The 22,988-nt window shown below is 47.3% G+C and overlaps 1 protein-coding gene across 1 annotated transcript in view; it reads left to right on the top strand.

Annotated features, from left to right (window-relative positions):
* The window catches only part of KCNH8 (potassium voltage-gated channel subfamily H member 8), a 938,852-nt gene that overhangs the window by 562,326 nt on the left and 353,538 nt on the right, over window positions 1–22,988 (top strand). Inside the window, exon 5 of the mRNA XM_078662854.1 lies at window positions 20,010–20,250. Coding sequence (XP_078518980.1) covers window positions 20,010–20,250 — 241 coding nt within the window. The remainder of the gene's footprint in view (window positions 1–20,009; window positions 20,251–22,988) is intronic.

Here is a 22,988-nt window from a genome sequence, read left to right as displayed (position 1 = left end):
TACATCTAGCCCCAAGTTCGCGTCTCAGCGTTGGCTCAACATCAAGCGACTTTGAACAAATCATTTAGGGCCAGATGTAGGACCCCTAATACCGATCGGAAACGGCCGTATATTTACCGAATCGGTAAATCCATATGTAGCTGACACTCCTAAGAGTGCCACAGGCCCTTAAGAGTCGGTATTTTACCACACAATCCCATTGTGTGGTAAAATACCGAATTCAGGTGTGCATGCACACCTGTGCCATGTGACACACAGACATGCCCTTAGGGCATGTATGTGTGCCACATGTCACTCAAGCCTGTACTTGGGGTGCTAGAGGGTGTCAAAGTGACACCCCCTGCACCCTTGCAGGATTCGGTATTTACCGAATCGGTATTGCCCATTGATTCCTATGGGCTTCAAGGCCCATAGGAATCAATGGGCAAGACCGATTCGGTATTTACCGAATCAGTAAATACCGAATCTTACAGATTCGGTATTCCTGAATTCGGAATTACCTAAATCTGCCCCCTTCCCATTTACAGACTCTTAAATAACGAATCTGTAAAATTCTGTATTTAAGAGTCTGTAAATGGGAATTACCTACATCTAGGCCTTTATCTCCCCCTGCCTACCCAAAAAAATGTGTCCTTGTGTAATGTAACGAGTGCTCATGAAAAGCGCTCCAGTGCCTTCGGGTCGAGTTCGCGCTATATAAAACTGCAAAAAGAAATACATTCCAGATCAAAATTCACAAATGTTCACGCTCCAAAAAGAATCCCTGTGAAAACAACCAGGACAGCATCAGGCCCAACAGAACAAGGCGAAATGTTGGCCTTTTTCGTGTGGGTGAAAGATCAGAGAAAAACAAATATTTAAATTCAACGTGCACTTTTCCCTTATTGGGGCACATTTGCCACGCCCTAACTTTCTGTTACCAAGATGAGGGTCTCATGCTTTCATCCGTGTCCCGGTGAGGGGGCGAGGTCTCCTGTTCGGGTGCTCCAAACCAACAGCAGTATCCGGAAAGCTGACCCCTTCAGACACAGTGTCGACGCCCCTGCATTGTGTGCAAATCTAGCTTGACCAGCAGCCTCTTGGCCACTTCAACTCAGCTAGCTTCAGAACCCAAACCCGCTGAGGAGGATGACAGGAGCTTTCCCCTGTCAGGATGGTGAACATTGCATCCTTCCCACCACACACGCTGCAGCAGCTTCCACCGTCCAGGGCATTACAGGCGTGTCTCCATTGAAGAAGCAGCCGCTGTCCGGGTCATTAACCGTTTATACATACATTTGGCGTCATCAGTTACCGCTGTCCTAGGTGCTGAATCAGTTCCAATCAGTTACCCCTGACCTAGTAGCTGGACCAGGTCCAATCAGCTACTTTTGTCCTAGGTCTTTAACCAATCCCAATCAGTTACCCCTGACCTAGTAGCTGGACCAGGTCCAATCAGCTACTTTTGTCCTAGATCTTTCAATCAGTTACTGCTGTTCTAGGTGCTGAACCAGTTCCAATCAGTTACCGCTGTTCTAGGTGCTGAACCAGTTCCAATCAGTTACCGCTGTTCTAGGTGCTGAACCAGTTCCAATCAGTTACCGCTGTTCTAGGTGCTGAACCAGTTCCAATCAGTTACCGCTGTTCTAGGTGCTGAACCAGTTCCAATTAGTTACCGCTGTTCTAGGTGCTGAACCAGTTCCAATCAGTTACTGCTGTTCTAGGTGCTGAACCAGTTCCAATCAGTTACTGCTGTTCTAGGTGCTGAACCAGTTTCAATTTGTTACCGCTGTTGTAGGTGCTGAACTAGTTCCAATCAGTTACCGCTGTTCTAGGTGCTGAACCAGTTTCAATTTGTTACCGCTGTTGTAGGTGCTGAACTAGTTCCAATCAGTTACTGCTGTCCTAGGTGCTGAACTTTCAACCAAAGGCATCAGTTAAACCAGCTGAACGAGTTCCAATCAGTTACCACTGTCCTAGTTGTTGAACGTTCAAACAAAGGCATGAGTTATACCGGCTGAACCAGTGCCAATCAGTTACCACTGTACAGGATGCTGACCGACTGTAAAAAATGATAACATTCTCCAACAAAGTAAGTTTCTTTTTCAAGAATAGTGTATTGTAAAAAGCAGGAGCCCACGGGGATGCCTCCACATCCTGTAGCTTCCTGCCCCAACTGACCATCAGTCGCATTTAGTGCCCACAGAGCAGGCGAGCAACCATGGGCCATTAATCAAAGTACAAATCTATATCATGGATACTATGTGCAGAAGCACAAGCACGGACCATATATCAAACATAAACAGTTCTGTTACGGTCATAACAATAATAAACAAAGAAGGACAGCAATGTAAGCATCATCACATCTTCTTCCCCTTAACAAAAAGCAAGAAACTGTACACAAATACCTAATGCGGCAGAAGTCTTCCTATCTTGCAGGCATTGAGACCTTGCATGACATTCGAGCTGCAGTGTTCATTTATTTTGCTTTGCTCCCCCTGTGACTGGATTTTGATCCACCATAACCTCTTGTGATTCATCTGCAGAAGCAAATTGCAACCCTACAGGTATATTGATGCTAACAGGGAAATCACTCTGATTAGACTGAGCCAGACTTACCGCAGAGGGAACAATAACTTTTCGGGCAGAGGAATCTGAGTTGGAGACACAGCAATGTGAATCGTCAAACAAATCCTCATGTTGTGAATTGTAACCTTGTATTATCCTTCTTCCTTGTTCGCGTGAGAGCTTGAGATGGCATTTTGCCCCCCACCACCCCTTCCTGTGACATCATGGTACTGCTGTCCATGGTGCTGGATGATGCAGCCTGTGACATCGTCTTACTACTGTTCACGGTGCTGGTCGGCCCAGCCTGTGACATCATCTTACTGCTGTCCACGGTGCTGGATGGCCCAGCCTGTGACATCATCTTACTGCTGTCCATGGTGCTGGTCGGCCCAGCCTGTGACATCATCTTACTGCTGTCCACGGTGCTGGTCGGCCCAGCCTGTGACATCATCTTACTGCTGTCCATGGGACTGGATGGCCCAGCCTGTGACATCATATTACTGCTGTCCATGGTGCTGGATGGCCCAGCCTGTGACATCATGTTACTGCTGTCCATGGTGCTGGATGGCCCAGCCTGTGACATCATGTTACTGCTGTCCATGGTGCTGGATGGCCCAGCCTGTGACATCATGTTACTGCTGTCCATGGTGCTGGATGGCCCAGCCTGTGACATCATATTACTGCTGTCCAGTGTGCTGGATGGCCCAGCCTGTGACATCATGTTACTGCTGTCCATGGTGCTGGATGGCCCAGCCTGTGACATCATATTACTGCTGTCCAGTGTGCTGGATGGCCCAGCCTGTGACATCATGTTACTGCTGTCCATGGTGCTGGATGGCCCAGCCTGTGACATCATGTTACTGCTGTCCATGGTGCTGGATGGCCCAGCCTGTGACATCATCTTACTGCTGTCCATGGTGCTGTAGTACCCAGCCTGTGACATCATGGTACTGCTGTCCACGGTGCTGAACGGCCCAGCCGATGCCGCCAGTTGCCGCTGTGCATTGTGCTGAATGGGTCTGCACTGCGCAGCTGACAATGTCCTGTGGCTGAAACTCTTAGGTTCACACCAGAAGCCTGGCTGTCCAGGTACTGCATGTTTAACCTACAGCAGGAGGTTCTGCTGCCCAGGTGCACTCTCGCCGCTGCAGCCCTCACTGTCCAGGGCGCACACCTCTCAGCAGCAGCACCACATCCAAGGACCGCTCCTGTTCAGACCCAAAGCAGCAGCCAAGGTGCTGAAACGTGCAGATTCACTCACACAAAAACCTTTCACAACTGATGTCATAACAGCCACTGACCACAGCAGGGCCTGAAATACTACCGGGCGTTTTGGAATGCTGTCGAGCTGGGGTCTGATTTCACTGCGGTGGGGGCTGATTTCGTTCATGGAGACCTGCGTGTGCTGCGAAATAATTTAAGCAAAACGAATTTCGTTCAGTACACGCAGGTCCCCGTCAACAAAATCTGCCCCCAGCTCAGCAGCATTCCAAAACGCCCGGTAGCCAGTCTGGCCTTGGACCAAAGTATGAAACTTTCAGATCCGCCACAGCAGTCGCTGCTTTCATAACCAAAGTCGTAGCAGCCACTCACCAAAGCGTGAGACTTTCAGATCCAGGACCACCGATATCCAAAGCTTTCATTACCGAATTTCTGTCTGATAGAAGTCCAGGATGTTGCATCTTTGAGGGTCATCTATAGCACGGCCACTGCTTGGTAACATGTTGGTTTGCAACTGGGACACTGGTTTGGCTGCATGCATCACAGGAGTCCACAATTTGTCAGGTACATGAGAGCCTGCAAGAGAACCTTACCAGGACCATAACCACATCTTTCCACCGGTATCTTCCAAATCCTACTTCAGTTTATGTCTTCAATAGTTTTGTCTGAAATTGCAGACAGTGTTCTGAAGAGTGCCCATAAGGGGAAAAGGTTCTGACCTACAAAGCCATTTTGCGTTGCTGGGTACGTGATCGAGAAAATCACAGTGTTTCTGGCCGCAAAATGACTTTCTGTTATGTATTAGACCTATTTTCTGACGAGTTTATAAACCGATAACCAATCGCTGTTTAGAAGAGAATGTTTAGGGTGTTCCTTCCAAATAGTGATTCATTACGGTATGTGTCACTGTTTTGAGACAGAAATCTGTTGCAAAACTCTGACATTTTACTGACTCCCTTAAAGGAGGTGTTATGTTAACCCATTCACAAATTCACGATAATGGGCTTGATAATAGGCCCTTGTGAATTCCCATAGAAGCCCAGGTTAACACCAGTACCTGGGCTTCTATTCGAATTCACAAGGGCATATTATCAGCCCATTACTGCCGCTATAGCAGCAGTTTCCTGCCGATAAAAGTGGCGATAATGTATCGCCCTTTCTTGATAACATGGCCCGTCGTTTTTCAAGATTTCCCTAAATATCCGTCCGGGGAATACCTCGATTCATGCTTGGCTCGCAGGCAGCATAAAGAACGCACAATGAGTGAAATAATGTTTGCTTTCGTAGACAGAGAAATCCAAGCAGTGGAAGATATCCTTTGAGTTTTATCGTTGATTTCCAGGAGAAGGAGCAGCGGTGCAGAAGAAAGGCGCTGGCAGCAGCGCGCGCGCCCCTGTCTTTACATACCAAGCCCATTTGTTTGCATAATGAAAGGCAGCGCAGAGTCAGAATGATTGAAGCGTCTCATAAGCCGCACGTGACGATGCTGCCTGTAACAGATTATTTTAATGCAAGAAAAATCCAGCTCTCACCTTCAACAATTCTTGGGTTCTGCTCAGTCGCGGAAATGTTCCAATGGCTGGAGCTTGGCATGGAGGAATATGTAGATTGACCATACCCCATTCGGAGCCGCTTCCTTTGAAGTTGTGTGTGTCGGAGGCGAGGGGTTAGGCCTTTCTCTTTCATGGCGTAGTCCGATTACTAGCCATGTGTCTTAGAAGCCAACACATCATAGCCAGGATTTTGAAAGGCACATTTTTCTTTGATCTTTTAGATCAGCCAGCAGATGGACCCTGGTAAAAATAAAACTAGTAGAGGAATAGCCAACCTAGACCCAAGCCAGAATTTCTGGTTAACAAATGATTATGTAAATGCATTTCCGGGGGCTACAGTGGGGCATATATACAAAAAGTCACCTTGCTGCGCTGCGAGATAGGGAAAGGGCAGGTCTCTGTGCTGGAACTAATTTAGCTGCCTAGCACCAATGCAGGGACCCTTGCGACATGGTGCAAGGGTGCCTGCACTCTACGAAGTATTGTTTTAGTGTGGGATAGGACACCCTCCTGCACAAAAAAATCACGAGAGACATTTTACTCTTTCTATATGAGCTGCAGACATAGAAAGATATTTCTCCTCGTTACTCCTCCCCTGAGAAAACATATCTTTTTGACGCATTCTCAGGTCTACCACTTTTAGTAAATCTGGGACTTCATCAAAAACCATTGGAGTTGCGTGGGAACACCCACACAACGCCCATGGAACAACTTACCAAGGCAGAGTAAACAACACAACAATTTGTACTGCGTTGCATTGCTCCAGAGTTATGAAGCCACTCAGAGGCCTTGTTTGGCTTCATATATCTCCTTTTTGAGTTGCGTCACTCTTGCTCCATGTTGCGTGGTGGAAGAGCGATGCGGCCGGGCTCATACATATGGCCCAATGTATGTAAATGTTTGCAGCATTAATCTGAAACCCTGGCATGAATCTAGCTCTTCTGGACCTAAGTGGAGTCACCGGTGATTTTGTCTGCTTTCTTGATGTGAAATAGACAAATTGTAATTCGAAAAAGAAGGCAATATTAACCAGTGACACTGTTCAGCAGGATAAGTGCCCTCTGCAGGATCGAGGGGGCCCCACAGTCATAGGTTCGGAGCCCAGCAATCTGACATCCTTTTGACATTTATGAACTACTCACCAAGGTAGCTGGATAATGTTCCTTGCTTTTAGAGGTTCACGAGAACATTCATCTGGGTGCACATAACCCCTTCCATGCTGCCGTCGGCAATGGCCGACAGCAGCACTACATGCCCAGTGTTGCCGTCGGCCAATGGCCGGCGCGGCCCTTTCCGTTTTGCGGAAGTGCCACACTTCCGGAAAATTGCAGGCGCATGGAACGGGTTAATATAAAGATCTATGAAAATCACCAATATTATCACTATATAATATTGATGTTTTAGTATTCTCTCAGGGTCTCAACCCTAAAAAAACAAGGTTCATTCTCATCTACTCTGGAGACTATCCACTGACACCCACACCCCCTCCACACTAGGATCAAACCCTCCAGTATCCTCCTCCTCTAACCTTCACCTTCCTCTCTGGCTCAGCCAGTTCTCTGCTCTCAATTGTGATCCCCAACTTGTCAATGACTTGAAATGGCCACATCTAGTTCTTTTCCAGAAGATCAGTTTCTGCTGCAATTAGGGCTCCCGGTTTTATGGTATTTATTTTTGGGACATTATTGTCCGTATTTATCCATATTTATTTTTTGTTGATTTTAGCTGCATTTATCCATATTTGTTTCGGGTTTGGTGGAATAAATTAAGCAGAAATTTGAGTATTTCCACATATATTTAACCAATAAATATGCAGTCATGCTTAAATCCCTGCCAGGTTTCAATGCTGTGAACAGCCGCAGAACATAAATTAATGCATTTTTATGAACATATACACATTTCAGTATCAACCTTGTGCATATCTGGACAGCGTCGCTCTTTCGACGCTGTGAAGGCGAAGCTGAGGACACTGAATCTCTCTTACATGCTCCTGTTCTCTGCGAAGCTTAAAGTGCTTTATAAGGACAAGTCTATCTTTTTCACATATCCGGAGCACGCCTGGCAGTGGCTCGAAGAACGCCCTATAACAGCAGGGAGGCCGCTGGGCGAGAGGAGCTGGACAGAGCAATACGGCAAAGTTCTCAGTGGGAATTGCCGAAACCACAGAGGCGGAAGTCGCGTAGGGTGAAGAAGCAAACTCCGGCGACGCCATACAGAGGTCATGACCCAGGTCAAGCGCGGGGAGGACGCTCGGAGTCGCCAGGGACACACCCAGGAGCGGGATCTAGGTTCAGCTGTCTCCGGAATAACATTCGGTCGGAAGGCGACGACGAGGAGGAGCTGGGGAGTCGCGCATCAGGGGGAGAGGAGGAGGGGAGAACGCAGGAATCCGTCCATCCGCTGGCAGAGGCGATCCGTCATTTGGAGCAGGACGATTCGGGGCTGAACTGTGCTCCAGTGACTGAAACACAAGACTCACATTCATGAGTGGGGGTGCACCTGGTTCTTAATGATGGCAGCCCGGCATGGAGAAGCACGTTTTACAGTGTGTTTTTTCTGTTGGTTTTTTGAAGGGAGGGATGGGTGGGTGGGCGACAGGCCTACTCCTGCGGACAGTTCTGTCCTGTGTTAGGATGCGACTGGATGGGGAGGGAGGTGGGGAGGGGGGCGGGAGTGGGGGGTGCCAAGTTGATTCAAGTTGGGGAATGGGGAGAGGGAATTGGGGGGGGGAACAATAGTTGGGGAGAGGCAGCGAAACACTTTGAACCTCCACACCACATATACATGCCCGAGATTAACTCCAGATAGTTACCGCTTTTTCGAATGGCGAGTGCCGTAGGCAATCCACAGGGGGGAGATAGGGGAGTAAGCGTCCTGACCTGGAACGTCACCGGTCTGGGCTCCAAGGTCAAGAGAGGTTTGGTGAATGCCTACATTAAAAGGGTAGACCCGGATGTTACCTTCCTGCAGGAAACCCATCTCAAGGGTACTCAGTGTGCCTTCATTGCTAGGGGTAGACAAAGAGTCCTTGCCCATGCGGGTTATACCTCCGACTCCAGAGGGGTGGCAGTCATAATCAAAAAAACCTCCCCATTCTGCATCACACGCACCTGGATAGATACACAGGGGACGTACGCTGGGGTGCAGGGGACCTGGAATAGGTGCACATACACGCTAATCTCGGTATACGCACCGCCCAAATTGCAGGCACGAACACTCACAGCGTTGGCGAATATCCTACTAGACACTGCGGACACGGTACAAGTGGTGGGAGGCGATTTCAAGATGTAATGAGTATAGCACAGGACCGTTCCGGGGAGCCGGGTAGAGAGGGGCACCAGACCGAACTATCATGACAGGTGGCTAACTTAGGACTCACGGATGTCTGGAGATGGCTACATCCGACACAACAGGTCTTCTCATATAACTCAGGGGCCCACAGGGTGTTCTCGTGCCTGGACTATATTTTCATGTCCCGACAATACCTGAAGGTAGATGACATTGCAGAATATAAGGCCAGGGGTATATCGGACCACTCGCCGTTATTAGTAAAGGTAGGGCGTACCCGGGGCACCGCGGGAGGCTCCTAGCGCCTAGCAGCCTGGGACCTGCAAAACGCAGCCATACTGCGAGGCATTCGCGCAGACATTAAAGTTTATATCGCCGAAAATGAGGGGTCCGTGGAGTCGAGTGTCACCTTCTGGGAAGCCCTGAAGCTGGTCCTGCGAGATAGGATACAGGACAGACTGGGAGACGAAAGGCGTAAACTGCAGGCTGAGGTCTCGGCCTTGGAACAGACTGTCTTAGGGTGGGAGAGGGAGTATCAGACCTCCAAACAGGTCGAGACTCTCAGAAAACTCCTTGACGCCCAGAGGCAATACCGAGAGTTGGTGACCAACGAGGCGAAGACCCAAGCCCTTGCCACCCTCCATCGTCTCTACGACGTGGGAGACAAGTCTGGCAAACTTTTAGCGTGGCTCAGAAAAAAGGAGCGTGCAGCTCGGTGGGTGGATAGTGTTCACGGAGCAGACGGGACACTTGTTAGTACTGACGCGGGGATAGCTGAAGCGTTTGCGGTCCATTATGAACAGTTCTACGCAGCTAGAGACCTAGGGACCTGCGAGGAAGCGCTACAGTACATGGAACAGATAGACCTGCTGGCGCTGTCCTCGGAGGCCAGGGCGGGCTTGGAGGCGGCACATAACGACCGACGATATCGGGGAGGCCATCGCCAAGCTGAGGCCGGGCAAAACCCCGGGCCCGAATGGTTTCCCGGCTGAATTTTTCAAGCGCTCAGCGGACCTCTTGACACGACATCTTAAAGCCCTCTTTACTGGTGCATACCAAGAGGGGGAGCTCCCCCCGGACCTCGTCATGGCGACGATTGTCCTGATCTATAAGGAGGGCAAGCCGCGGGAAGACTGTGCTTCCTACCGCCCTATCTCCCTCCTCAACACGGAGGTGAAATTATTAGCAACCATCTTAGCAGCCCGCCTCAGGGCGGTTATCCCAGACCTCATACACTTAGATCAATCGGGTTTCTTGCCGGACAGGGCGACTAAAATGAATCTCAGACGCACTCATAACTGGCTACAGGAAGTGCGGGGGCGAGATGAACCTCACTGGTTCCTTTCCTTGGACGCCGAAAAAGCTTTTGACGCAGTGCATTGGCCATTTCTTACTGCAGTCCTCCACAGGTTTGGCTTTGGGCCAAACTTCGTGAAATGGGTCCAACTCCTATACTCTACCCCGAAAGCGAAGGTACGGGTGAACCAGACGCTCTCGCGCGAGTTTCAGATCCAGAGAGGCACCCGCCAGGGTTGCCCCCTGTCCCCCCTCCTCTTTACACTCACCATAGAAATACTAGCAGCACGGATCCGGCAAAATGAGGACATCTCTGGTTTTACAGGCACTGACACGAATTCAACACAAGAAAAGATCTCACTCTACGCAGATGATGTCTTGCTATATATAACGAAACCAGAGACCACCATCCCGGCGCTATTCCGGGAACTAGAGCACTACGGGAGACAGGCGGGTCATAGAGTTAATTGGCATAAATCAATTCTATGCGACCCGGGGGGACGGGACCGGTGGGGTAGGCTACCAGAGAGACTGCTGACGAAGGCTGGCGGCTTCCAATACCTTGGGATATACATAACCCTGGATAGGACCATATCGTTCCAAAGGAACTTGGGACAGATCATGCTGAATGCAGTGGCGGATATGGACCGCTGGAGACAGCTCCCACTCACACTCCTGGGCCGAGCGGCCATGTATAAAATTATAACCCTACCAAAATTTCTCTACGCATTACAGAACGAATACTACCCACTCCCGACTGGGGTCTTCGCTAAGATCCATGCCGACTTACGATCCTTTCTTTGGCTAGGCAAACATCCCAGGGTGGGCCTGCCTACACTCCAGAGACACCAGTACAGTGGGGGGATCTCGCTACCTAACCTGGAGGCCTACTATTGGGCGGAACATTTGATACCCATTAACGACTGGCCGCACGCCCCGGCGGACCACCCGACGTATGCCCTAGAGAGAGTCAAAATGTCGTCACACAATATAATGTATTACCTTTATGGTGGCATTAGAAGGGCCCCGCTCCTCCCGGCGACGTCTCTCACACTCGCCGCATGGACTAAGGCCACGAAACGTATGGGGTGGGAAAAGAAGCCCACGCGACAGACCCCGTTGTGGCACTGCCGCTGGCTGGCTGAACTGAACAAACTACGCGGCTTTCAAAGGTGGGACGACATCGGCATCTCCACCATAGGAGACGTGATAGCCAAGGGAGAGCTGAAGTCCTTTCAGGCTCTTAAAACTGAGTTTGGCCTCCATAACACACAGCATTTCAAATACATTCAACTAAGACACGCATGGCGAGCCCAAAGCATCACGCTTGCCGACATCCCAGAATACGCACCGTTGACGGCTTCTCCAGGAGCAGATACTGGGGCAGGCGGTCTCCCTAACCTACAAAACCTTGACGAACAATATGCTGGGTGATCTGGCAAAACTTAGAGAGAGGTGGGAGGCAGAGGTGGGTGAGATGGAGGACCTGGATTGGGAAATAGCGCTGATGCATCCCCGGGAGGTGGCGATCAAGTCGAGACTGCGTCTTATTCAGTTTAATGTGCTCCATAGGACCTACTATGAAAGACTACGATTTAGTAAAATGGGGAAAGTGGATGACCCGCGGTGTCTTAGATGCCACCAATGTGATGGGGATTTTTACCACACGATCTGGGCATGTGACGTAATCCAAACCTATTGGGCACAGGTCTTCAGGGAGCTGGAGGAAATTTTGCCCCAAGTTGGCATTGCTAAGTATGACCACGGAGGTGGATCTGACACGCCCACTCACCATTTTCCTCGTCCTGGCCCTGGTGGTAGAGAAAAGGGACATTGCTAAGTATTGGGGGGCACCGGAACCTCCGGGACTGGAGGAATGGCGAAGGGGACTGGACCTGTATATGGCAGCCGAGAGAGTGACTTACAAAGCGAGGGGATGCCCCAAGAAATTTCGAAAAGTTTGGTCCAAGTGGCGACATCATCACGGGTTGGAGGGAGGGATGTAGGGGAGGGGGGTCTAGGTAAGGGCCACGGTGAGAATTTTGACGCTGATGGTATGGATGAGGTGCAACAAGATGACCAAGATGGGTGCCACAGGGCACTGGGTATTCGAATCTCCGAACTGTGAAGAAATCTTTGGACTTTGTGGGGGTGGGGGGGAAAGAAGTGAAATTGCTGCTGTCTTCTTGCTTGTAATGTTGAGTTTGAAAAATGCAAATAAAAAAAAAATTAAAAAAAAAAAAACCTTGTGCATATCTACCGGTGTTAAAGCCTCTTATTAAAACTCCTTTCTTTTTTAATCCCCTTATCGATCAATTCACACAGCTGTTGGCCTGGCAGTCATGTCAGACAGTATTTAGAATTACTCAAAAGGCAAACCAATTTCCGTTTTTATCCACATCTAATAACAAATACAGACAAGAAAATTAATGTTTTCTGTCTGTATTTATCTGTAATAATCAGTAAAAACGGAAAACAGGGAGCCTTAGTTACAATTGACAGCCTCACTCCACTCTCCCATAGTTGTCCAAGCCCTTAAGCATCCATCTCACTGCGCAGAGTCCCTGGGTGTCTTGGTGTCTTGACATGGTGGGGGCCTTGGTAGCCACCATCACTAATGAAAGCTGCGAAGCATGAGGCCAACATCCTATACAAGGCATGGTTAGAAGACTCCAGTTGAGCTGCAAGATTCTCCCATTGGCTTGAGCATGGTCAATGAACAAGTGCTGGATCCTAAATGCGTTAACCATTAACTAGTTGAATCTTAAGGTGAGGTGAGTTCATTGCCACTTCTCTTTGTTAGTTTTGCAGGTGGCAGTGCTTCTTTCTGCCTTGTAATGAATGCTTAGGCCTTCTCCTCTCTTCAGGTCAAATTACAATTGGATTTCCCATTGACCGTATAAACATAGGCCTTTAGTAAGTCTCCTTCCGGATTGTTTCTGCAATACTCACTGTGCTCCAGAATAAAGGTCAGATTCTGTAACTACTTCAACATATTATAGGGCTACACAGGATAGGGTTAGAGATTTGTAGAGCGCATGGCTACCCTTGGGCATCCAAGGGCTGATGCGAAACAGGACAGGAAGATATTTGCACATGAATTTGGGGAAAAGCCATGTTTTGAGTCTCTTTTTGAAGGACAGTTTGTTTTCAGTCTGTCCGAGCTCTGGGTCCATGCTGTTCCACAGTTTGGGTACCAGGTGTGTGAATGACCTTCCACCCCACCTAGATCTCTTGATTCTGGTTGTATTCATCAGAAAGTTAGATCCTGACCTGAGATGGCGACGGGGTGAGTAGCGTGAGACCGACTTTTTTAGCAGAGGGGGGAATCTCTCAAACATGGCTCTATGGGCCAGGCATAGGGACTTGAATTTGTCCTGGCCTGGACCGGGAGCCAGCGAAGCTCCCTCAGGGAGGATCTAGCTGATTGGTGTCTGGGTATATTCAGAAGCAGTCATGCAGCTGCATTCTGTACCACGTGTAGTCTGCCCGTGACGTATTTGGGGGAACCCAAGTATGGAGATTTGCCGTAGTTAAGCCTCGATACCACCAAGGCCTGAACTACCGTCTTCCTGGAATTTTCTGGGAGCAGGCTCATTATTTTCCTAATCATACGAAGTATCCCAAAACAGGTACTCAACAGTTATTGGCTTGGATCGCCATCGTTAGATTCTGGTCAGCCACATTCCTAAGTTTGTTATGGATGTTTTGAACCGCCTATATGCCAGTTACAAAGCCTTGCAACAAATATTTTGCCTTGCACATTGTTCCTTTTCACTTGCTACTGATTCCCAGTTGCAAAAGCATATAGTAGGCTCACAAAAACACAAAATAGCGTGTTTACCTTAATAATCCATTATAATGGCAGGATAGTCAGCCTACCCTCTTAGCTTTTGAACATAAATTCATCAAACTACAAGTAACCTCCAAAAACATTCTCTCTCATGACCAGCAGCCACATCCTTCAAGCCTCTGCTCCTGTCGAAATGCACTTCACTCCCTTTCTCACCTTTCTACCACACTCTTCGCCCCACTCATCTCCTCATGATACACGGTCCCCTACACCAACCTTGCCAGTGGGGGTTTCACTGATAGAAAATGACACTGCCTGACTTCTATGACTCTCGCTCTCATTATCATGCCTCATTTCTCTGACTTTCGCTCTCATTATCCTGGTTTCCTCCCAGTACCAAGCTGGAATCTGCACAGCGTGCTCTACCTACTCAGCTGTATAATGCTTCCAATACTACTCTCTACTCCTTATGTTCCTGGGCAAATGCATCATAGGAATCCTCCTCAATTTCAGAAATGCAGTCAAGAATGCCTATGACATCTTTTATCTCACTCATAATATATCCATCACCCTCTAGATATCACCAATCGAGGTTCACAACTGTCCGGCATCAGATATAACCGTTCTCTTCGACAAACGTATGATATCCTAGTTAAGAACAAGGAACTGGGTAGGGGGAGGGTTGCCCTAGTCCCTCACAACTCACTCAATCTCAGGAAGATACCCTCCCATCACAAAACTCATTTAACTATCATCCAATTAAGAATAACACTACTCCGGCAACCTCATTTGTTTGGCCGTTTATCCACCATCTTCCCAATAACGACCCTCCTTCTTTGCCCTCTGACCTCCTTGACCTCGTGAAACACTTTCAAGCATCTCTAATCAAGTCTTGGTTCTTGGAGACTTACAATCTTTGCTGATGACTCTTCTAATGTGTACAGTTTAAACATCATTGAAGATGTGGATACTCTCAGCTTTCACCTACTGGTCAATTCACCAACTCATTGGGCAGAACATAAACACAATCTACCATTGTCCATGCTTCCTGAGGACCTAAATGTCTTCCTACAGATTTACTCATCATATAACTTTTTGCTTAACTTTTTTCTGAACATGAGCTCTGCAATGGCCCCATGTGTCAAAAGGGGATGTATGACATTACAACGCATGCTTTTACATTGCATGCCTTTACAACGCAAATATTACAACGCAGTCCATTACAACGCATAGGGCTTTGGGGTGCTGGATAGTGAATAGTTTCATTTACTATTCCAACTCCAGTCCCCGTGGACACTAGGGAAGGTTATTGCATAGTAAATTAACCTATTCCCTATCTTAGAGCACCCCCTAGAGCAATGCGTTGTAATAGTTTGCGTTGTAATGGTTGCGTTGTAAAGGCTCTGCGATGTGAAAGTTGCGTTGTAAAGGTTGTTTACCGTCAAAAGGATGTTGGCCAGCCCTTCTCATGAATAAATCTGAAAAGATGCCAACTGCAAGTGTTCAGTCACTTTATTCTTCAACATGCTATGTACACAGCATTATTCTCTCCCTGACACTCTTTTACACTTGGAACAGATAGCTACCTCAACCGTTCTTTCTATGGCTCCCATTACATTTCACAAATTGTCAGAGGTGATAAGATAGGTGATATCCCCAGAGATGTTTTCAGTGCTGTCATTTGAGATGTCATCTGTAGCATGCGACGTCAAGAGCCATGGATTGCAAGAGCTATGGTCACATTGTTTACTAAAAATGACAAATTTCACAGGTTTTAAAGTTTTCCATCCTAACCACGTGGTATTTTTAACTGAAGCTGTTATGATCATTTCAGTTTTTTCCATAACAAACGTTTCTCTTTAAAGAAAGAAGCCCAGGTTCCCCAAAACAAAGTTATTTAAGAGATATACATCCCATCTGGATACCTTGTTGTAAAAATTGCCAAATAAATCGATTGATCTATTTTAGTTGTTCTAACATACAATAACTCTAATCATGTGGTAAACCAATAGGGTAATGATCCAAATCCTACAACCTCTAATATTTCCCGTTTGTGGTTTCTGTGCAACCCAAACACCTCCCAAGAACTCATGCATCTGACCCCACACACAACATCATAGATAATATCATAAATAGGAAGGAACATTGTTTCTTTTATAACATAGATTTTTAACTGATCATAGTGAAAACCTAGATTACAAATATTTACATTTATCGACAGCCCAGAAGAGTATGTACCCCATTTAAATCCTTTGAATGAGAATTAAATTTGGAAAAACATCTTTCATTCTAATGTATAGATGTTCCAATACTGAAACTAGCTATGCCTAAAATGCTGGAAACCCTGCTGACCCCATACGTTCCCTCTCGAGCACTGCGCTCGATGGGGCAGCATTTGGTCACGGTGCCTCGGGTGAAACGCTGCAGAGCAGGAGGTCGTTCCTTTCGCTATCTGGCGGCAAAACTGTGGAACTCATTACCAACCCACACACATGAACTAGATGACCTGCTGACCTTTAGGAAGGCAGTTAAGACCCATCTCTTTCCCGTAAAATAATAAAATCCTCAGGAACATGCCTTACTGGTTCTTTCCGTAGTATGCTTCTCTTTCTCTGCTGTAAAGCGCCGGGACGCCCCTTCGCTGGGGCAGCTGAGCGCTATATAAGTAGTTATAACATAACATAACACTCTAAACAATTTGTAAAATCTTTCCTAGATTGAGAAAAAGTCAATTATGATTTTGTGGAGGGATTCCAGATTGGGGCTTCGAGCAAATTTCAAAGAGAGAGGGTCCCTCAGTGTCCCAAAGGAGCCCAGTGATTTCCCTTAAGTAGCTCCAGCCTTTTCGATCTATCAATCGAGAGATGGAGCTGAACACGTATGAACAACCGCTACCAGTTACGTCCCAACATTGATTACCACATGTTACCTTCCTTAGGGAGTATTTGTGCCAGGTATGTTATGTCATCAATTCTGACACACACAGACATGTGTCTAATGTGTTCTGTTCCATATTTTGTTTTGCTCACCATGAAATTGTTAGGCCTGGCCGGTATTTCAACTACCCAAGGGTAATCGGAGCCATTTCAGTAATTCTAAGTTACTTTTTGATGCAGAATTGCCCCATAATAACCCGAATATACCCGGTCACATAATTAAGAGAAATTTGGACAAAGAAACACTACCAGGAAAGAACTTTTAGCGAGCACAAGAGGCTGTTCACGCTGCCTTTTATGTTTTGTTACATTTAGAGATATTTCTTAGTGCAAAATGCATCCTTGCTTCCATTTTGAGCGTCTTCTCGACTGCGGATTGTCACCAGAAGACTTCTGTTCAATATACCAGAGGCTCAATCCAAGGTACAGCAGAATATGATCTACAGGACAATGGGGCAGATTTACAAGCCCCTTGCGCCTCTTTTACGCCGCCGTTGCGTCACTTTTGAGACGTAGCAGTAGGTCAAAAGAGGCACCATGGTGCAGGGAATTTACAATGTGACGCATCTGGGAGATGCGTCACGTTGTAAAGCCCTGCGCCAGAAGTAGGCGTTCCAGGGCAGGGGGTGAAATCTACAAGATTTTACTCAGTCACTTTTAAGCCCATGCTGCGTAAAAACCCTGCCCCTGCTTGAAGCAGGCATAAGGATTGATGCAGCATTTTGAAGAAAGGGCACCCCGAGCCTTCCTGGAGCTGCGTCGCGCTTGCGACGCAACTCCAGCAATGCGCCGCTTTTACGGCACAGATGCGTCACGCATCTGTCCGTTTTTTGCCTTATGGTGCGCCGCATTGAAAATGCGGTGCATCCATGGTAGCGGAGCAGTGATGCACAATAACTGGTGCATCCCTGATGATATGCAGGGATGAGCCAGCTATTGTAAATCTGCCCCACTATTTGGCCATCAGGAACCCTGGTCCTCAGCATTCTAGCACTGCGTTGAAAAGAGTACGGCACATCCCTGCCCTTTCCCTGTCACGCAGCGCAGAAGGTGACTTGCAGTGCTGCGTGCCTGTTTGTTAAATGTCCCCTCGATTCATTTTTAGGAATGGCAAATCCTTCACCTTCCCTAGTTGTCTTTGAATGGATGTGAGCAGCATGCAGCATCGAAGAAAAAAATATATTATTTCAGCGCGTGCTATGCCATTTAAATCTTGCATGCTCTGCGCCCCGAGCCCTGTCTTAAGGAGCCTTGTACAATCAAGTCGCCTTAGGGAAGCAGAAGAAAAGGCACTCCTAAGGGAAAGAACATTGAAGCGTACTTTCATGGGACGCTGTGGTTTTTAGCTTCCATGAATTGTTTGTTTTGTCTTTGCTCTTGCTGCGGTAGGTTAAATGTTCCTGTACTTATCAATTTAAAATACCATATCACAAACATTCTTTTCCAAAATGTCTAAGGGGCATCTTACCAAGGGGGGTGATAGGCAATTATCGCCGATTTAGCGGCCGTTCTCGTTTGCTAAGTGGCGATAATTCTATCGCCCTATTAGCAAGCTGTCGCTAACTGATGTTAGCGACAGCTTTTAGGCGACAGCGAGCGGTTTGGGGCCCGCTTTGCATGTCAGCGATGTTTATCGCTAATGACATGCAAAGTGGGCGTACGCAACCAGTTAGCGACTGAAAGCAGTCGCTAACGTCGCTATCGCCTATTAGCAAGGCAGGCGTAGCGATGGAAATATTCGCGCTAAGCGTGAATATCTCCAAATACTAACACCTGCCCAGACCAGTTCTTAGCCATGTGATTCAATGGGAGGTGGATAACATGGCTAAGAGCATTTCGTCGCTAATGCGTGAATATCGCTGTATTCTCAGCGATATTCACACATTTCGCCACTATCGCTGGATATTTTAGCACAATGGAGAAAAACGTTGCTAATAGCATGTTTTCTCTGTTAACATATCCAGCGATAGGCAGCGATAAAAAAAATGCACTAAGCGCATTTTGCGATAAATATCGCTATTCCTTGGTAATATGCCCCTAAGTTCTCAGTTGAGGGTATTTCGTTGTAAGATTAACATTGCATTCACTTCTGATTTTGTGGGAGGGGCCAATTCAGGAGGCAGTGGATTGGGAGTACATTGGGAGACTTCTGGAATTGTCAAGGCTCCTGAAAAGAAGAGGTGTGTCAAGTTTGCATAATTTGGTTTTGGAAAATTGTGTGAAATCTCAGAAAAATTGTGAAAAATGACTCGTAAATAAGTCAAATGCAAATCTGCAATTTAGCGCTGTATTTTAGAGTGAAAGGCGTCCTCGTGTCATTTTTTGACGCAGTGATGCATTTCACCCCAGAAAACAAAATGAAAAATACATTTACCGCCAACACAGCTGCACACGTTCCGGTTGCTCGTGTTTGTTTTCATGCTGCAGAGCTTTAATTCTGCCACCAACATCGAAATCATTTTGCAAAGTGGCATTGGACAGTAATTGCTGAAACTTCTCACAACAAGCTTAATACAAAATTCCGAAATTACGCGAATTATAATATACATTTCGAAAAGCCAATAAGGCTAGAACAGTCAATCAGATGCCATGCCTGCGTGATATGAGACTGACCCAGACCCAGAGTTAACAACACTTTCCGCAGCATGAGCGTATATCCCAGGGGCATATTACGAACAATTAGCGATATTTATCGCTAAATGGGCTTAGCGAGTTTTTTTTTATCGCCAAGCATTGGCAGAGATAACGTGCTATTAGCAACGTTTATCTCTAAAGCGATAAAATATCCGGCGATAGCGGCGAAATGCAGGAATATCGCTGAGAATACAGTGATATTCACGCATTAACGTCAATAGGGTCTTAGCCATAATATCCACTTCCCATTGGATATAATGGCTAAGAACTGGTCTGAGCAAGCGTTAGCTTTTGGAGATATTTGCGTTTAGCGCGAATATTTCCATTGCCACGCCTGCGTTGATAATAGGCGAAAGCGATGTTAGCGACTGCTTACAGTCGCTAACAGGTTGGATACGCCCACTTTGCATGTCGTTAGCGTTAAATATCGCGGACATGCAAAGCGGGCCCCAAACCGCTTTCTATCGCCTACAAGCTGTCGCTAACTGCTGTTAGTGACAGCTTGTTAATAGGGCGATTAAATTATCGCCGCTTACTGGGCGAAAACGGCCGCTAAAGCGCGATAATCTCTTATCTCCCGCCTTGATAATATGCCCCCCAGAACCCCTGATATTCCAATAGGCCTGACCAACTCTGGTGCCACTAAAAATATGACGTACTTTTGGAGCATTTCGAATCTCTACATGAATATTTATCGGCAGAACTTCAGCATTAACCCCTCCCTTTTCTCTTTCTGTGCAGAACGTGTTTGTAGACAAGTCCGCCTTCCCAGAGTACAAGGTATCCGATGCTAAGAAGTCCAAATTCATCATTCTGCATTTTAGCACTTTCAAGGCGGGATGGGACTGGCTCATCTTACTGGCAACGTTTTATGTTGCGGTCACAGTCCCATATAACGTGTCCTTCATCGGGAACGACGACCTGTCCACGACGCGGAGCACAACTGTCAGCGACATCTCAGTGGAAATTCTCTTCATCATAGGTAAGAGGTCTGCTTTTTGGATTTTTACTACAGTTGTATACAGACAAGGTGGTAGCTTTTTCTTTACTCGAGGTAAAATATAATTTTATCATTGGAGCACTCCCTGTGCCTTAATAAAGTAAGGCTGCTGTGTTCCTTTGCCATATAAATATGAGTGCCCTGGCTGAAAATTGTGTCTCAGAAATGTGGTTGCCCCAAACATGATTAGCCGCCTGCAAACCTTAGATTTCAGAGTACTTTGTGCCACAATTAACTTTGGATTATCTGTGTAGCTCTTAGCAAAATCTGTTTCACTTTGTTATGAAAACAAATATTACATATTGAAATACATATTACATGTACAGCAAAGCATATGCACATGCTGAAATACAAATGCACAAATATGCAGATATCATGCATGCAACCCTGGAATTTACGTAGAAAAACCTGCATCCCATTTTCATATGTAATATTTGAGAGTGAGAACAGAAAAGTTAACATGTATGGTGTGCAGTGTTGCAATTTCTTAAATTGGACAGGTTGTGATGGGCTTGGCACCCCTCTTCTGTTGCCAGTTTATGTATTTATGCTTCGTAGGATATAGCATTCTCCCTATCATTATATTACTTTCTTATTACAGATATGTTAAAATGTGTATGTAATTAGGAAATTGCATCGCTACTCACTTGTAATAACTTATTACAGTAAGTAGTCATGTGCAGCAAACGTGCATCTGATGCTTCCACAAGACATAGCCTCACTCACCCCCATTGCAAAACCTCACCCAAGGGGGGGGGGGGGATCTACGGAAAGAAGAAAATGGTATTTGTGAAGAGAGGACAGGCATTGCGGTGCCAGACCCGCTGCACATGGAGAGGCCTTGAACCCTGCTCCAGCGGTTTAAGAGGCAGTGCATGGCAATGCTGCAGCTCAAAGAACAGAGAGCCCGTGTCTCCTTCCAGGGGCTGTCATCAATGCCAGGCCATGTGCTTCACCCAATCACCTTCCATGCCCTGGCACCAGAGAAGCGCATTCATTATATAGCCAGGTCTGGTGGCTCAGTGGACTAATTCATCCACTGCAGGGTCCTGTGTGAGACCTCATGGTCGCAGGTTCAAATCCCGGCAGGTCCACTCAGCCCATCATCCATCTGAGGTCGATAAAATGAGTACCATTGAGTTGGGTAACAATAAACATCTGTTATTCAGCGCCAAGAGACCTACGGGCGTTTTACAAATACACATGTTATGTTACATAGGATAATCACTCTCAACCAGCTGCTTTTTACATATAGAGCGACTTATCTCGGAGTTCGTTCACTTATAATTCACTGAGCCTCGGGGCTCTGGAGGCCTCTGTATGGAGATGGAAGTCCAGGATGGCCTACAAAGCCCCGTTGCAGAACCATCATCCCGTTGTCACGGTACTAGGGTGTGTACGGGTTTAACCCCTCCCCTGCTGGTGACGGAACCGCTCCGTCATCAGACACGGCCGCGCTGTGCTGATGACGGAGCGGTTCCGTCACGGCCCGCTCGGAGCACCTGCGTGGCAGCGATTCCGCGACTGCGCTGAGCGTTCTTAAGAGCGGGCGGAGCCATGCCGGAACTGCTCCATCATAAGCACAGCACAACCGTGACTCATGATGGAGCGGTTCCGTCACGAGTACGCAAGCGCCGTGCGGCCCCCCCACCCCCTTAGCACTGCGGCGGAATTGCCGCCGCAGCGAAGGGGTTAAGGAGAGCCGGAGGAAGGCTTGGCATAGTAGAGGCATAGGGTGCGTGCAGCATAGGGTAACACCTGCCAGCTCCTGGCACCCTACAAGGTGACACTTGGAGCTGTGACAGGGCTTGTGCCTGGCTGCTCTTCACAACAGCAGAGCGGTTACGCCTGGAATACATTTCACCTCATTTTATTCTAAGTCTGCAAAGGATTCCTCCATTTCCTGAAAGAACAGGTCTCCTCTCATGCCTGACCTTTCAATCTCAGCTATCAATGTAGACTCAAAGGACTGCACTGCTTATGTCTATCACTTCCATGGGAAAAGCCCCTGGGCATTTAAACTTGGAATAATGTTCACTGTGTGACTGCACAGGGAAGAGGGATAGGGTGGGGTGGCGGTGGGTGATGAAGGGAGCAGGTGTGTAGCCCCAATACTTCCCAGTCACCTACTGCAAGAATGCCATCACCTGGAGCCACCTCCTATATGCTGGAGAGGTTTTAATTGGAGCCCATCTGTATAGAGCGTTCAGCCCTAAGATGGAAACCTATTCTTTGCAAGGTTTTCTAGCTTGCCGTGTAGTACTGGACCATCACTGGGTCACTGTGTTATAAGTAAAGGAACTGCGTGCACAGAGATACATTGTGTGGATTGGCAGGCCTGGTTCAATTAGAGCCCAGCTGTGCGGAGCGTTCACATCTGAGCTTGAAACCTATTCTGTGTAAGTGTTTCAACCTCACTATGTGATAGTGGCTCTTCACCAGGTCGTTGTTTAATGAGTAATGAGTGAAGAAACTATAAGTTATATGGTAGCACCATGTGAGTTGGAAGGCCTGGTTTAATCAGAGTACAGTTCAGTAGAGAATTCTCATCCGAGCTGGAAACCTATTCTTTGCAAGTGTTTCGACCTCATTATGTGATAGTGGCTCTTCATCAGGTCGTTGTGTGATGAGTGTAGAAAGTGTATGTTATACGGTGGCACCGTGTGAGCTGGAAGGCTTGCAGCTGCCAGTGACTGCAGGGGTATTCAGAATCAGGATGA

Source organism: Lissotriton helveticus, chromosome 10 (genome assembly GCF_964261635.1).
Source record: "Lissotriton helveticus chromosome 10, aLisHel1.1, whole genome shotgun sequence".
NCBI classification, from domain to species: Eukaryota; Metazoa; Chordata; class Amphibia; order Caudata; family Salamandridae; genus Lissotriton; species Lissotriton helveticus.
Note: the sequence above shows the minus strand (reverse complement) of the source record. Positions and strands in the feature narration are given on the sequence as shown.